Below are 16,013 nucleotides of genomic sequence, written 5' to 3' on the forward strand. Positions count from 1 at the left end.
GGCGTGAGTGCATGTGTGTCCCTGATGGCGTGAGTGCACGTGTGTCCCTGATGGTGTGTGTGCACGTGTGTCCATGATGGTGTGAGTGCACGTGTGTCCCTGATGGTGTGTGTGAGTGCACATGTACATGATGGTGTGAGTGCACGTGTGTCCATGATGGCGTGAGTGCACGTGTGTCCCTGATGGCGTGAGTGCACGTGTGTCCCTGATGGCGTGAGTGCACGTGTGTCCCTGATGGCGTGAGTGCACGTGTGTCCCTGATGGCGTGGTGCACGTGTGTCCATGATGGCGTGAGTGCACGTGTGTCCCTGATGGGCTGTGGGTGGTGCACGTGTGTCCATGATGGCGTGAGTGCACGTGTGTCCATGATGGCGTGAGTGCACGTGTGTCCCTGATGGCGTGAGTGCACGTGTGTCCCTGATGGTGTGTGTGAGTGCACATGTACATGATGGTGTCTGTGCCATGTGTACATGATGTGAGTGCATGTGTACATGATGGTGTGTACGTAATGTGTACGCTCGACAGGATGTGAGGGCAGAGGGTTAGGGATGTGCTGCGTGGCCACCCTGTCGTGTGGTGGGTGCCCTCTGCCGTGGGTGTGAAGCCCACAGAGTGTGTGGCCAGGGACACGTACTTAATAGGAAGAGGTGGCACTCGGGTAGAGAATGGAAAGCCGTTCTGATTGAGACGGTTCCTGTCCAGTGTGTGGGTCGGGCCGAGCCTGGAGGTGGCTGAGGTGAGTGCTTTCCCCGCCCACGTCCCATGGCGTCACAGCACAAATGCCGGTCCAGCCTGTCCAGTGTGTGGGTCGGGCCGAGCCCAGAGGCAGCTGTGGTGGGCCCTCCCCGGCCCGTGTCCCAGGGTGTTGCAGTGCAAATGCCAGTCCAGATGTTCCTATTTGTGGCAGTCACAACTTGAGAAAATTAAAGGTGATTTTGTGCATTTTAGAGCATTTAGGCCCAAGGCTCGGGGTGCTAAACAGGTTTCTAGTTCTGTACATGTCTGACGGAATGTTCTGGAATTGCATTGGGGCTGGGCAGTGCTCCCTTGGAGACTGGCCCCCAGCACCCAGTGCCCCAATCTTGTGACAGTCGGGAGCCCCCACGAGGACAGTTTTGTCCCCTCCAACCACAGCGTGGGGCAACAGGCAGTGCGGACTTCGGAGCCCAGGCTGCCCACGCGTGTGCCTGCCATGTCTCCAGCTAAGTGGACCCCGTGGATCCTCAGGGACAGGATCCATGTTCTCAACAGACAAGACCATGGATAGCAAATAAGCAGCTGATCGGAGATCATCGCTGGGTGGGATCAGGGTCCAGAGCAGGAGCTGGCCGCACTCGTGTGCAGGCACAGGGGCCACCGCTGCACGGAGAGCTCAGGGAAGGGGCCGCGGAGCCCTGAGTGCCAGGAGGAGCCAGACTGGCTGGGACTCGAAGAGCGTTGGGGGAACGGGCTCACCCAGATCCCTGGTCAGAGTGAGCTTGGGTGTGGCTGGGCTGAGGCCCTGTGACCCAGGGGCCGGTCCCTGGGGCCAGGCCTGGGAGGGAGTTAGTTTGAATCATAGGAGGTCCTGAGATGGAAGGGGCCTGGGAGGGTGCATTCTCCAGCTGCCTCTCCTCCTAACCAGGGCTCCAGCCCCACATCCTCGCCGACGCAGGGCTCGCCAGGCCTGCTCCCTTGGCAGCTCTCAGGGAAAGTTCAGAAATGCATGGGGAGATCCTGGGGCCAGAGGCAGGGGTGCCAGCCCTGCAGCCCCACCGCTCCCCTTTCCATCCCCAGCTGTCTCTTCACCAGCCTGGACTGGAGGTCAAGGGCTGCCTGAGTCCTGCAAGGCCTGAGGCAAGCGCGGGCTGTGCTGGGTGCACTGAGTGGGGGCCTCCAGTGGGCGCCGCAGAGCCCAGAGCTTTCCCTGGCAGTGATGGCCACGGGGCTGCCGCGTGGCACAGCCTCTCCTGAGGCACCCTCACAGGCGGGCGCACAGCCCATGGGGCCTCGGCACTGGGGAGGGTGCACAGGCAAGTCCAGCTCCAGTGTGTCTGCTCCAGAGCCTCACTCACCTGCAGCTCCTGGAGGCTGTGGCAGTTGGCTGCAGTGACTCGATTGCTTGTTAATTGCTCATTAATTGGGTAATTAGTGCTTTGTTGTGCTTTGAAGCTTAAACACTCATAAAAATTGAATTTGCTGAGTAAGCAAGCATAGCATTTTCGTGACCGCCACCCGATTATCTTGTGTAACCAGGTGCAAGGGTGCCTCCACCTCCAAGGACAGCGAGAGGAAGGTGGGCCTCAGTATGGCGGGGCCCTGACCGGAGGGTGAGCGTGGCCTCCAGGGCTTCTGCCACAGATTCCAGAGCCTGGATTCAGGATTCAGAACCCACCCAGCCAGCCCCAGGCTGTGCCCTGGTGGGCTCCCATGCACTTGGTCCTCAGTTTCCCCATCGGGCAGCAGGTGGGTCCGTGGCGACTTGCAAATGAGCCACATCCCCACACACTGCCCGGCCCCCACCCCTCAGGCTCCATGGCAGCTCTTTCCGGGCGCCGGCTCTTCCAGTCTCCAGAGAAGAAGGGCCTGGGGAGTGGGCGGGGAGCATCTATGCTAGGATCAGGGTCAGAGAGGGAGGAGCTGGCCTTCAGGTAGGCCAGGAAGCCTCAGCCCCATGCCCCACCCACCCAGTCCAGTCTCCCAGCCCCGTGCCCCACCAACCCAGTCCTGCCCTCCAGCCCCGTGCCCCACCCACCCAGTGCTGCCCTCCAGCCCCGTGCCCCGGCCCACCCAGTCCTGCCCTCCAGCCCCATGCCCACCCACTCCAGTCTCCCAGGCCCGTGTCCCCACCCACCCAGTCCTGCCCCCCAGCCCTCTCTCAGTTGACCCCAGGTCCCTCCCGCCAGGTGCCACCTCCCCTCGGCCTTGGGCCCCATTCCCTGTGGGTCACCCTGAAAGTGCACCCAGCTGGTCCCGGCCACCTACCCACCCTGGCCCCGGCCACCTACCCACCCTGGCCCCGGCCACCTACCCACCCTAGTCCCTGGCACACCTCCATCTGGCCTGGTGCAGCAGCAGAGCCCAGCCCCACACTGTCTCCTGCACCCAACCCTGCCAGAATGGAGGCCAGACATCCCCTCTCAGTGGGCTCCACATGCCCCCTGACCCAAGCACCGCACACTGTCCCTGCCAGCCATCCCGTGGGCTTCCGAGCCGCCTGTGGTGTGTGTGGCGCCTGCTCTGGGCTCACCACATCAGCACCTGGAACCAGGCTCCAGGGCAAGCCCACTGCTCACTGCACCTGCCTCGCCCGGGGGGGCCCTCCCTGATGTCAGGAGGGCTCCCAGCCCCACACCTATGGCCCCACAAGCCCAGATCCCCAGATCCCCAGCTGTGAGTCCTGGGCTCAGCTCCAGGCCCTTGCAGAGTAGCCATGCAGCTGAAGAAAGTTCTTTCCCTCTGAACCTCTACTTCCTCACCTATGAAATGGGCTGATACTGCTGTGACACTGGGGGCACAGCCTCCCACCACACCCCTACCCCGAGGCACATCAGGTGCAAATCCACTGTGAGCCTGGGGGGCACAGCCCCACATCTACCCTGAGGCACATCAGGTGCAAATGCACTCAGTGGGCCCCACCCATCCATTCTGTGCCAGTACCGTGGAAGGCCAAAGGCGCCTCACCCTCAAGTGCCAGAGTTGGGCCCTGCAGCTCCAGCACCCACACCCGTAACCTCCTGCCCACGAGGGGCCAGCAGCCCCCCCCGGAGGTCACGCACCCCCCCCAACCCTGGGGACAGCTGCCCGGCTGCATGGGGTGAGTGCACAGGTGGCTCCCACCTGGCCACGCCCCCCCAGGCAGCCCAGTTCTGCCCATGGAGGGGAAGGGAAGTGGAGCCTGGGCTGAGCCCACACGGTGGAGGGGTACGGATTCACAGGACTGAGGCGGCCAAAAGGGACTGAGAATGACCTTTCCAATCGTGAGACATTTCACACAGTGTGAAGCTCAACTTGAAACCACCCCAGCTGCTCTCAGCCCTGGGGGCTGCCAGTGCCACACCAGCCCCTGCCCTTTATTTCAGCCAAATCGCTTGGTTGGAATGCATTGCATATCCCGGCCGAGCATGCAGCCCAAATGAAGGGGGGGCCCTTGGCACTGCCATCTGGGAAGATGGGGTCCCACAGGGCAGGGCACGGGGCCCACCGCCACTCATGCCCCTGCCCCATCCCTTCCAGAGCCGCTCCCCCCACTGCCCTGAGCCATCCAGGGAGCTGGAGTTTCTGGGCTGCAGGTTCAGACAATAGGTGAAGCAGCCGAGCTGCCGTCTGCCCCACGAGGGCCCAGCACAGTCGGCGCAGGTGGCCCTTTTCCCCACTCAGCGGCACGTGGCTCCGTGGCAGGTCCTGAGGCGCCCACGTTCCACATACAGACATTGGGACACGTGGCAGGACACTGAGGGCAGAAGCCACCAAGGGCAGGATGACCAGATGGCACAGGGAGGGGCCAGGAACTGGCACACACAGGACACGCCACGGCACACGTGCACACGGCAGATGCTCCTCGTATCCCCGGGCACCTGAGTGTGCACACATGGCTCAACAGGGCCCCATGGAGGACACATGTGCACACTCGGGCCACACGAGCTCAGCCAGGCGGGGGCTTCCACACCGGTGTTCCCAGCAGCTCGGCCTCTCACCCAACACTCAGGCCGTGCCTTTCCACTCCGTCCTGCCCACGCCTTGCCGCTGTTAGAGGTACCTCAGGTTGGTGCAGGCGCCCGTGTTGTTGGGGCGTTTTTTCTGCTGGTGTGGAGGGGTCAGGGCCCCCTGCCCCAGGCAGTTCTGCTCGGGAACCTTCATGCAGTGCCTCAGGGCAGAAACCCAGCCCTCACTGGCCCTGCCTCAGCCCCTCTCCCACCCACCAGGCCCAGACAGCTCTCCTGGATGGAAGCTGGGGAGGTGGAAGTAGAGGCTGGCAGTGTTTCCAGCACCCTCCCCCAATGCTGGGCCTAGACCCTCCCCAGGACAGCCCCTTGGCCCCTCTGTCTCCTGTCTCCTCCCCACCCTGCCTGGTCGGGGCCCAGACACTGAGGGACTCCTGGGAGCAGTGACCTCAACGCAGGGTCCCTGCTCATGAATTTTTCATGCCTTTGTTTGAGCAGTGGGATCAGGCGGCCCCTGAGCGCAGCAAAGCCGTAATTAACGCTTGCGCTGGAAAGGGAAGGCGCGTGTCCTTTGCTGCCTAATAGCCGTGCTGATTTGTGTCTCCCCATGTGTGGGGCTGACAGGCAGCCCCAACCCCAGCCCGTAGCCACCCAGGGTCTGGAAGGGGTGCAGGGAGGCCTGGGTGATGGGGGCCAAGCTCCCTCCAGGCTGTTCGGGTAGCAAGGGTGCACTGCCAGCTGGCAGGGCCCGTGCCCGGCTGTGGGGTGGGCTCAGATGCCTCTGAGGGATGAGGGAAGGGGGAGGGGTTGGTAGCAGTGGTGGTGACAATGACAGTGAAGGTGACACTGATGGCAGCTCCCATTTATGAAGCCTGGCCGCCAGCGGCTGCTGTCCCGAGCCTGCCACGCACGTTGCCTCCTCTGACTCAGAAGCCCCATGAAGGCACCTCTGTCTCTGCAGATGAGGAAACTGAGGCTCGGAGAAACGAAGAGACCTTTGCCACGGTGTCCAGTATCCACGAAGCAGTGGGGCCAGGACCTGCCCAGACCGAGCTCCAGGGGGTGCATGTTAACTCTGGGCTATGCCCAGCATTTGACGCCCTAGGGCTGGGGCCCAGAAGCTGGGGGAGGTGTCGGGAGCCCACAGGGAGCTGTCACGCGGGGATGCAGTTTCTTGTTCTCAGCAGGAAGCAGTCATCGGTGCTCATGAGAAGTCTCCAGGTGCCCAAATGTTGGCAGCCAATTTTAAAAAAAAAATCAGGCCAAACCGAGCCCATGTGCCCCCCTGCCCAGCTTGTGGCTCTAAAAGCCATGTCTCAAGGCCGTTGTCCACCCACGGGTGAGGGTCTGGGAAGGCCGCTAATGGAGCCTGGAGGTGCTAGGTGTCCCCACCGCACAGCCACATCTGTGAATACAGTGACACGCAGTGGCCCCTGGGGTGGTCGGGGAAGCCACTCTCACGGAGGACGAAACAGGTGCCTATGCTTCCGAGCCCCACCGCGGCTCTCACACCCAGCCCGGGATGGAGGTGGGGCAGATAGAGCTTCCCAGGGCCTGGGAGAGCTGAGCTGTGGGCTTGGGGTGGGGAGCCCTGGCTCACACCTGGCCTCTGACTGGCACTGCTGAGTGGTCTGGAACCCCTGTCAGGTGCCTGCCTCTGGCCACCCCACACCTTAGGTGTGAGGGCCGCGGCCCTGGGCAGGAGGAAGGAACAGAGCCCAGTGGTTCGGGGGCAGAGCCTGCCCCCACAGCCACTCACCGGAATCACCCGGCTGCTACTCCCCACCCCAGGCACCCGGGTTTAAGTGGTCCAGGGGCCCCGAGCCTTGGTGCGGCTTAAAACCAGACTGACTGAGGGCAATGGGTGCAGAGAACAAGCACTGAGAAGTGGTCACGAGGGCCATTATTGGATGGTGAGCCTCGACAGACTCAGGGGCCTTGGAGGCTGGCAGACCATGGTACAGGGAGCTGCTGCCTGCTGGCTGCCATTGGAGCTCAGGACAAGCAGAGAAGGAGAGACTTGGTGTCAGGGTCTCCTTGTGGCTGCAGGAAGGCTCAGCTTTCCAGCCTTGGCCGTCAGGGTCATAGACAAGCGTGAGCACTGCCAGGGCTAAGAGACTCTAAAACTCCCAGACCAGGACTTCACCTACGCCAGGGTAAATGGCATCTTCTCGTTCTTGGCTTTGTGGGCAGATGATGATGGTGATGCTGGTGGTGAGGATGAGGGTGATGTGATGGTGACCTGATGGTAACGATGGTGGTGGTGGTGAAGATAACGGATGGTAATGCTGTCGAGGAGGATGGTGACGTGAGGATGACGATACTGATGATAATGGTGGTGGTGTGAGGATGCTGATGACAATGGTGATGGTGATGGTTGTGACATTGGTGATAGTGATTATGGTGGTGGTGATGGTGGCGATGGTGAGGATGATGGTGAACATGGTGGTCCGGGTGATGGTGATGGTGATGAGGGTGATGGTGATGGTGAGGAGGGTGATGGTGATGAGGATGGTGATGGTTGTGATGATATCATCATATGTGTATAATGTACACTGACTGTATATCAAGCACTGCCTTAGTGTTTTGCACATATTCACTTATTTAAGCCACACACTAACCCTATGAGCTGTAAGGGACGACCCTGTAAGTTGTTCCTATTTACAGAAGCATAAACTGAGACATAGAGAGCTGAGGGCCTCGCCCAGCGTGGGGCCGTGTGGCACAGAGGGGGCGTCTTTGGAGCCTGAGTCTTGGCCTCCTGACCACGCCCAGCATGTCCCTTCGGGGCCTGGGGTCTGTCCTCTGCTCCCAGGCATTCCTGCCTATCCCAGACCCACACCAGGGTGACGTTTCCTGAGCCCCCGAGCACAGCCCCAGCCCCGTGAAAGGTAGCCTCACTTGGGCAGGCCCCGAGAGGTGGATGTGTCTCTCCTTTTCTGCTCGCCCTGATTGATTGCCTCATTCAATGCCGACTCCACTGCAGTTAAACATTAATTCAGTAGGACTTAATAACATGAATTCATTCACACCCCTGCCTGCGCCTGGCTGACAATGCCGTGCTGTTTGGTTAATTAGAGGATCCATATAGCGTCCTCTTGTGCGCTTGCTGGAAAGCACCCCTCAGTGTCTCTTTGCTGTTGGATACATTAAACCCTCGCCTGTGCGGTCAGCCTGCCTGGGTCCAGCCACAGACCTGAAACCCACGGGGAGATCTGTAACCAGGTCCGGGCTTGTGGGAGCTGCTGGCTCCGGCCCATGGGTTTTGGGGCCAACCCAGGCTCAAGCAGGGATCTGAGTGTGGGGACAAGAGCAGAGGCCAGACTGGGCAGGTGGCCCCCAGGCCACGGGTGCACCCATGTGGCCCCAAGTGTCAGGCTGCTCTCGAGGCCTGATTGGCCAGAGCCCCGACAGTCTGGTGGGATTGCAGTTTCCAAGTCAAAGGCTCTGCAGCGCAAATTCAGCAGGGAGAGGCCTTGCTGGGGGTCCCCAGAAATCCCACTGTGAGGCCAGAAGGGCACCTGACGCCCCCACAGGCCTCCGGATGCTGGCGGGGCTGCCTCCTGTCCCGCCTCCAGGGCGCACTCCCTCTCTGCCCTCCCCAGGCTCCCCGTGTCAGAGGGCACCCTTGGTACAGTCTGGGCTCCTGCTTTGCCCTCTTCCGGCCCTGCTGGTCCCCTCAGCCCTGGCGTGTTCTGGCATGTCCCTCCCCTCCCCTGCGCTCCCCGCAGGAGGTCGTGGCTCTTCCCTGCCCCACGTCCTGGTCTTTGCTTCCTTTGCTCCTGGCTGAGCCTGGGCAGTTCCATTTCATACTTTCCTCACCAAACACCAAGGCCCGCCCGTATCACAGCAGGGGAGATGGAGGCCTCAAGGGGCCCAGGGCCGCCAGCAAAGCGGGTCTGCATGTGGGGGTCCTGTGGCCCAGCCCTTGGTGAGCTCCGCACCTGCGGCCTCCGGGGCGGGGTGGGCCCGGTTCTGACTTGGAGCCCTCAGTGCTTGTGTGGTGGGCCCGGCTGGGCGGGTGCGGGTGGGACTGAGGCCCTTCTCCTCTGCCTCTCACCCTAAAGGCCAGACCAGGGGGAACCCTAGGAGAGGGCTTGGCCACGGCTAAAAGGCCAGACCAGGGGGACCCAAGGAGAAGGCTTGGCCACAACTGTGCAGCCAGAAGAGGCTCACACCCTCCTTCTCTGTGTGGGAAAGGACACCCACCCTGGGGGTCTTGGCCCAGCCCACCAGGGCAGCACACAGCCGGGACAGACAGCCTGGGGGAGCCTGTCAGCCTCAGGAGACCCCCCCACAGGCCCACCCCAGCTGCCCGGCTTCCCCAGGGGTCCCAGCTGGGATCCCACCAGTAGGAGCCACCTGGAGTGTGACTCGTCATGGGCTGGGAGCAGCACATTCTGGCTGCAGAGTGTCTGCTAAAGCGCATTTCACACCGTACCGTGAACTCCGTCACTGCACACTCTGCAGCCGCGGCTGGACATGAAGGGTGGCCGTGCGTTCGGTTCCCTGCATTAACCCAGTGGGCTCCACACAGGAGGGCGCCGCCCACACGTCCGGCTGGCACTCACCACCCTCCGTGCACTGGGGGGTTTATTCTTCCGCCATGTCATTCATTCGACGTGAATTCCTCATAATTGCAGTCGCCAGGAAGGGATTTTTCCCCTTTTGATTGTTTTGGGGGACATTGCAGTCAGTGTGTTCTTTGTAAAGCTCTGCTTACTGAAAATGGAAAACGGATTTGTGTTTGGGATTATCACACCCCCACCCTAACCAGCCAAGCTGACAAATGGCGCTGGCATCGAGTGTCTAACCCTGAGCGGCCGTGGCCCTCCGTGTGCTGCCAGCCCCTCCTCTGCTCCCGGCTGTCCTGACCAGGCTCTGCCCTCCATGAGGAGCTGGGGTGCCTGGATCTCCCAGCCCATGTGGTGCCATCGATCCCCTCGGGGGGTCACGGGACAGTGGGGCTGCCCTGGGCCGGAGGCTGCCCTCCTTCCTGGTGTGAGGAAGGCCCTGGCTGGCCCACAATGGGGGTCTTCATGGCCGCCTTGCTCTGAGGGTCTGGCCAGTGAGGGCTCCTCTTGGGCTGCAGGGCCAGTCTTGTCCCCACCGCTGGCGAGTCGGCCTGGCTGTGCCCCTTTGTCCATCCCACGTGGGGGGGCTGTGATCCCGGTCTGCCTGGTGCAGCACCGGGCCCTGGCCCAGGTTCCTCCTAACCGCCCCGACCACCTGAGCCTGCTGGCACCTCCCTCTCCTGGCAGCAGCCAGGGCCGCCCCACCTGTGCCCCTGCAGCCTGGCTGCCGCCGTGCCCCGGGCGGGTGACACTGGTTGGTGGGGCCCCGACTCACTTCTGTCTCTCTGTCCCTGCAGTGTGACAGCGAGAGCGGCCCGGATGACAAGGTAAGCCCAGCGTCCTCCTCCTGGGCTCGGCTGACGGCCCTGCCCTCCCCTGCTGACTTTGGCCCTGTGAGGTGGGCCCTGGAGACCAGGCAGAAGGTCGGGCACTGGGGGGATCCCCCCGCCCAGTGGGTGCAGGGGGTTTGTGGCCTCCCAGGTGTGGGGGTGCTGGCCTCTCCGGGCTGTGGAAGAGCCCGTCCAGGGCTGGAGCTGGTACTGTGGCTGGCGGGACACAGGCCCAGGTGGGCATCAGTGCTGCCCCAGCCAGGAGGGTGCCCTGGGCAGGGCTGCCGTGGGGTCAGGCACATCAGCTCCAGCTCCTGGGCAGCAGGGGGCAGCTGGGCCTGTGCCCCAGGACTGGCCCCATCAGTCCTGAGGGAGCGGGGGCAGAGCCCAGCCCCCACCCTAAACCCGGTGGCCCCCAGAACCAGGAGGTAGATGCCCAGCCTGGGACCACATCATAGTCACCCTCGGTGTTACAGTCCCCCTAGTGCAGGATGCCTGCAGCCTGAGCAGGAGTGAAACCCCCGAGCAGCCCCTGAGCCACGTCCCCTCAGCCTCGGAGCAGCCTCTGGGGGGCTCTCCTTCTGCCCCAGGGCAGCTCCAGGGCCCAGGCCTGCCCCACTTGCCCCAGAGCCCTGCGGGAAGGAACCGTCACCTGCTGTGGCCGAGGAGCATCAGGCCTGGGAGGGTGAGGAGGCCAGGCAGGCGGCGCGAGGTCCTGGCCCGTAACCAGTGCACCTCACTGTCCCCTTGTGACTGCCAAGGGCTACCCAGGGGCACCTGGATGGGGGTAAGGGCCCTGCCGGATGTGCCAGGGGAATGGACACCCCGGCCTCAGGGACGGCCCTGCAGAGGCCCAAGGAGGACTGCATGTGTGCGACGATTCTCGCCGTGGGCCAGGGAGACGCTGCCCTGGGTTTCCAGGCAGGTTTTTATGAATGGAACAGTTCTATGAGGGGTCTGCACAGGGGTTGGGGACGCCCACGGTGGCCCGTGGCCTGGCAGGAGCTGTCTGGGCTGTGGGGTCTCACAGCTGAGGGCCCGGTGGGGGTCCAGATATTGGGGTCAGTGGCGGTGGCCGGGGGAGGAGGGGCTGGGCGGTTGGTTCAGTTTGTGATTCGCCAAGAAGTCAAGGTAAGTTGCCATGGAAGCCAGAGGCCGGGCTGTGCTGGCTTCTCCCGTCGCCGCGGCCTGGGGTCTGGGGCAGGTGCCGCATGGGCCGCAATGCCAGGCTCAGCCATGTCTGGGGCTCCGGCTTCCTGGGCTGCTTCTAGCCACGATGTCCCCGCCCAACACACCTCTCCTCACCCGTCCACGGATGGACAGTGTTGGGGACGCGTCCTGGTGGTCGCCCACAGGAGTGGCCTCACCCGGGACCCCGCGTGGCTCTGCGTGGCCCTCAGCCCTTGCCCACAGCTCCGGCGCCCGAACCCTGACAGGCCTAACATTTCAGAGGAGTGACCTTCGTCCTGATCTCAGGAATGAAATGAGGTCACGGGCACCCGGGAAATAGCCGCCCCCTCCCCACCTCCTTTCATTTAAAAGCAGTTTTTGGGGAAGACACTCTCGACAACCAAGGGCTGCTCTGAGACAGGCAGGAAGGAGGGGATTTCGGGAGGCTGGGGCCTGCTGGGGGCTCCCTCTCCCCTCCCCGCCTGCCTTACGGAGATGAGGCAAAGCCGCCTGCGGCCCCAGAGGCCAGGTCCACGTGGAGTCGGCGATGCTGGCGGGGAAGGCTGACAGCCGCCCCCATAACTGCACACCCCCCATGTCCAGCAACCAAGGGTAACGCCAGCCTCCGAGACCCAAATGATGTCTGTGCAGGCCGTGCCTGCAGTGATGCGGCACCTGGGCTGGAGGCCGAGGGGTCCATAGGAGAGCACAGGCTGAAAGAGGGTTCTAGAAGGGTCAGGTGGAGGCTGCACACTGGGGCGTTTATCTCTGAGACGCCCGAGCAGCCCCAGGGGAGATGACCAGCTCTAGGCGGTGTCCGGGAGGCTGAGTCCAGTCCAGGGCTCCGCACACGGAGGGTCCCGGCGGGCGAGGTCGGCATTCCGTGTCGTTGGGGCCGTGTTGGGGCTTCCAGGGCTGTGGTGGCCACAGGTCCTGAGGAGAACAGCAGGGGAGGGAGAGGAGCTGCGGAGGACGGCAGGGGAGCAGAGAGGGGCTGCAAGCCTCTCTCCAAGGCAGCACTTCGGGTCACGCCCACTCTGGAGAGAGCAGAGAGGCCTGGTGGGGCGGGGACAGAGAAGGCAGCTCCGCCAAACACTGAGTCCCCGTGATGGTGGCTCCTTCTGGCTGCGTCAGGGTCTGAGCGCCGGCACACAAGGGGCACAGTGCTGGCAGAGTGGGTGGGACCTGCCTGTGGCCCCGTTTGCTTCTGTTGGGGGGCAGCTCCCGGAGGCCGGGCAGAGCAGCAGGGTGGGCCAGGAAAACCGCAGGGGCCTCTCCTTGTTGGCCCGTCAGCCTGTCCGTCTCTGTGTGGCCTTGGGGCGTGCTCTGAGGGGTGTGTCCCAGGCTGACTCAAGACTGGCTTGCCAGAGGTGGGGACGACCCTGGTGCGTTCTGGGAGCCGGCAGTGCGTCCCAGGCTGCAGCGGAGCGAGAGGGAGGAGCCCAGAGCCCACAGTGGGAGTTTCCGTTTCCCTCTGAGTGCATGGGATGCTGCACCATAGGACACCCCCGTCCAGACGTCTCCGTTTCCCCGTGGCATCCAGCCCCTGATGCTCGGAAATTAGCGTCCTGAGTTTGGGAGAGTTGGGAGGGCAGAGGCCTCAGGTCCCTCCTGGTCTTCTCTGCCCAGCGCTGGGTTCAGGGGCTCAGGAACTTACGCTGGGCAGAGGGTGTGCGTGGAGCCCATCCAGACGCACACAGAGGCGTAGGCAGGTGTGGGAAGTCAGCCAATGCCCCACTGGCCGTCCCCAGCCCTCCTCCCTACCCGCTGGGAGCAGAGGCACCCAGATCTCTGTCCCTGGGCACCGCTGTGCGAGGCCGGCACCCCTGCCAGGGAGCAGGCGGGAGAAGCAGGAGGAACAGAGCCTTGCAGGCTCCAGATGGCAGAATTCCCGGCTCTGAGGCAGGAACGTGGGGGCGCTTCACATCAGCAGTGCCCAGAGCCCCTCAGCAGCCCTGGGCTTCTGTGGAACCCGTCTGTGAACTGGATGTGGAAGGAAGGTCCCCGAGTGCCCACATTTACAGGGACCCCCAGAGACCTCACTCAGACCTGGGAAGCCCATTGCGCACGTGGCCTGGCCGCTCCCGGTGGACAGAAGACGGAGAAGCCACAGACAGCATCCTGCGTGGGGTCTGTGGGCGTTGACCCAGCAGCCATGCAGGGAACAGCCCTGCCCACAGAAGCGGACGCCGGGGCAGGTGGCAGTGCACCCCGAAGAAGCCTCCTGGACAGAGTGGTGGGGAGGGCGCGGGCGCACGTCTCAGGCCAGTGCGCTTCCACATCTTATCCCACACCTGCGGGTTTGAGCTTGGTCTGGGGTGCCAGCTCCCACCAGGCCAGCCACCCCTTGGGGACTCACCCTGGGCTCTCTTGCCAATCAAGGTGGAGACTTTGGGACAGCCTTCCTCCACGTGAACAGACTGACCAGGACACCTCTCCACCACCTCCCTCACGCTGTGCCTGCCCAGCCGCCCCCTCCCTAGAGGCTGCCCGCCCTGCAAAGCCCCTCCTGGCCCTTGGCAGGAGGCTCCTTGGCAGCTGACGGGAGGCTCGGGCACTGCCAGATGGCCCCTTTGCAAGTCTGCAGTTTGTGTCTAACCACTTTTTCCTTGGAAAAGTGTGGGGTGAAGAGCAATATGGGACTCCATAGGCAGCCACCAGGTGGTGGTGGCAGCCTTGCTCCTCCTGCTGCCGGCGGCCACCACGGCCACCTCCAGGGTCGGCTGTGTGGCCTGTCTGTGGAAGCCCACCAGGAAGCACCCCCAGTGCCGGGCCTCGGCCAAGAGCACCAGCCTGGAAGGGGCAGGGCTGGGGACAGTGGCATGAGGTCTGACATGGCGTGGGGCCGACCCCGGAGGCAGCCCACCATCCACAGCCTCCATGTTCTGTCTGCAAAATGGGGCCACAGTGGGGCCTGGGCAGAGGAAGAGAACTGCCCACCACCCCAAGCACAGTCCCCAGAGGGCTGGAGGCCAGCCAGTCCTCCACACCCAGCCCCTCCCCAGCAGACCCTCCTTCCAGTGGGGCGTTGTGCCTGACTGGGTTCTCTCTGAACCTCTGCCTTCTCGTCACTGAAGTTCGTAGGTTCTTGTTCTTGGGAACTGTGAGTTCAGGCACTACCAGCACGACAGCCAGAGGGACAGATGGACGACTGGACAGGCTGGAGGCCCCTGCCTTGGGCACTCACCCCACGGGACAGACAGAAGGATGGATGGACGGCTGGACAGGCTGGAGGCCCCTGCCTTGGGGCACTCACCCGGCGGGACAGACAGAAGGCTGGATGGACAGCTGGACAGGCTGGAGGCCCCTGCCTTGGGGCACTCACCCCGCGGGACAGACAGAAGGATGGATGGACGGTTGGACAGGCTGGAGGCCCCTGCCATGGGGCACTCACCCCGCGGGACAGACAGAAGGACAGATGGACGGCTGGACAGGCTGGAGGCCCCTGCCATGGACACTCACCCCACAGTTGCTAGGCCTCCGTGGGGTCCTGGGAAATTTCAACAGCAGCCCAGTGTGCAGGCTGCGCCTTTGTTGTATCTGGCCGCCGGCAGGCCGGGCACCTTCTGAGGAAGGGTTGCTGCGTGTCTGTGGCTCACGGAGGCCTTCCTCTGTGTGTGATTAACACCCACCCACCCCAGCCCACTCCTGGGAGCACCTTCCTGGGGGCTTTGGAGGCCCATCTATCCTTCCCTAGGGACAAAAGTGCAGGGAGCGGCGTCCCAGGCGCCACCGTCTCTGGTGAACTTGGGCCAGGACTCCCTTTGCTGGACACAGGCCCTGCCCACACCGGGTGACCATGGGGTGACCTCACAGGGTGTGTGGAGTTCTGAAGCCGCCACCCTCCTGCCTGAGCCTGCACTTTGAGCTGGGGCTGCTGAGCCCAGAAGGGCCTTGAGAGGCTTGGCTCCGTGGGGAGTGGGGGCCTCGGGTGGTTGGGTGCCCGAGACAGGCCATCTTGCTCTCTGTGTGGCAGGCTGCGGGGCCCTGCCTGCCTGGGTCCCACTTGGTAGAACTCGGCATTTGGTGGGGGCCTGCTGGGGACAGGAAGGGACGGCGCCCCACCCTGAGCTGGCACTCAGGCTTCACTGGAGCCAGGCGGAGGGACTGAGGGCACAGGCACAAGATGCGGACGTGTCCGTCCCTTTGAGGACCAAGACCAAGACCACCACAGAGCGAGCACCTGGGTCCTCAGATCAAAGGCTCAATAGCCAGCGAGGCTTCTGCACTGGTCCCAGCAGAAGCGGGGCCCGGCTGAGGCAGTGGCGTCAGAGACTCAGGGCAACGGGGGTGCGAGGGGGTCTCAGCGTCCCACAGCTGCTGTAACAAGTCACCGTAAACACAGTCACTCAAAATGGCACGAGCTGATGGCGGCGGTGGAGCTGGAGGTCCAGGATGGGTCTCACCAGGCTGAAGTCAAGGTACCGACCTCAGGGGAATTGGTGTCCTGCCTTTCCGAGCCTCAGAGGCCCCACTTGGCTGTACCTGGGCAGCTGCTCCGCTCCACAGGCCTAGCCTCGCTCACAGGGCTCCAAGAACAGAGCCTGGATCGTCCTGAGGGCCCCGTGGTGTCCCCGTCACAGCAAAGGAAGATGTAGGACGCACTGGAAGCCCAGAAGTCCCAGAGCCATTGGTCGCCACGGGGCACCTCGGGGGTCCCACGAACACTGCAGCGGGCGTCAGACCCTCAAGTGTCGGGAAGGGCCTCGCCGCCTTGGGAGGGGTCAGCAGTTACTGGAAGACCCTGGGCAGTGGGAGGGGGCAGCGACAAGGGCCCCCCATTCGGGCCCTCACCC

At 63.4% G+C, this 16,013-nt stretch overlaps 1 protein-coding gene across 12 annotated transcripts in view; it reads left to right on the forward strand.

Moving 5' to 3' along the window:
• Positions 1-16,013, forward strand: part of FBRSL1 (fibrosin like 1) — a 96,178-nt gene that overhangs the window by 48,621 nt on the left and 31,544 nt on the right. For all 12 annotated transcript variants that reach the window (XM_030821728.1, XM_030821723.1, XM_030821726.1 and 9 more), the window contains exon 5: positions 10,015-10,044. In XM_030821728.1, the coding sequence (XP_030677588.1) occupies positions 10,015-10,044 (30 nt within the window). The remainder of the gene's footprint in view (positions 1-10,014; positions 10,045-16,013) is intronic.

This window comes from Nomascus leucogenys, chromosome 10, assembly GCF_006542625.1.
Source record: "Nomascus leucogenys isolate Asia chromosome 10, Asia_NLE_v1, whole genome shotgun sequence".
In the NCBI taxonomy this organism is placed as follows: domain Eukaryota; kingdom Metazoa; phylum Chordata; class Mammalia; order Primates; family Hylobatidae; genus Nomascus; species Nomascus leucogenys.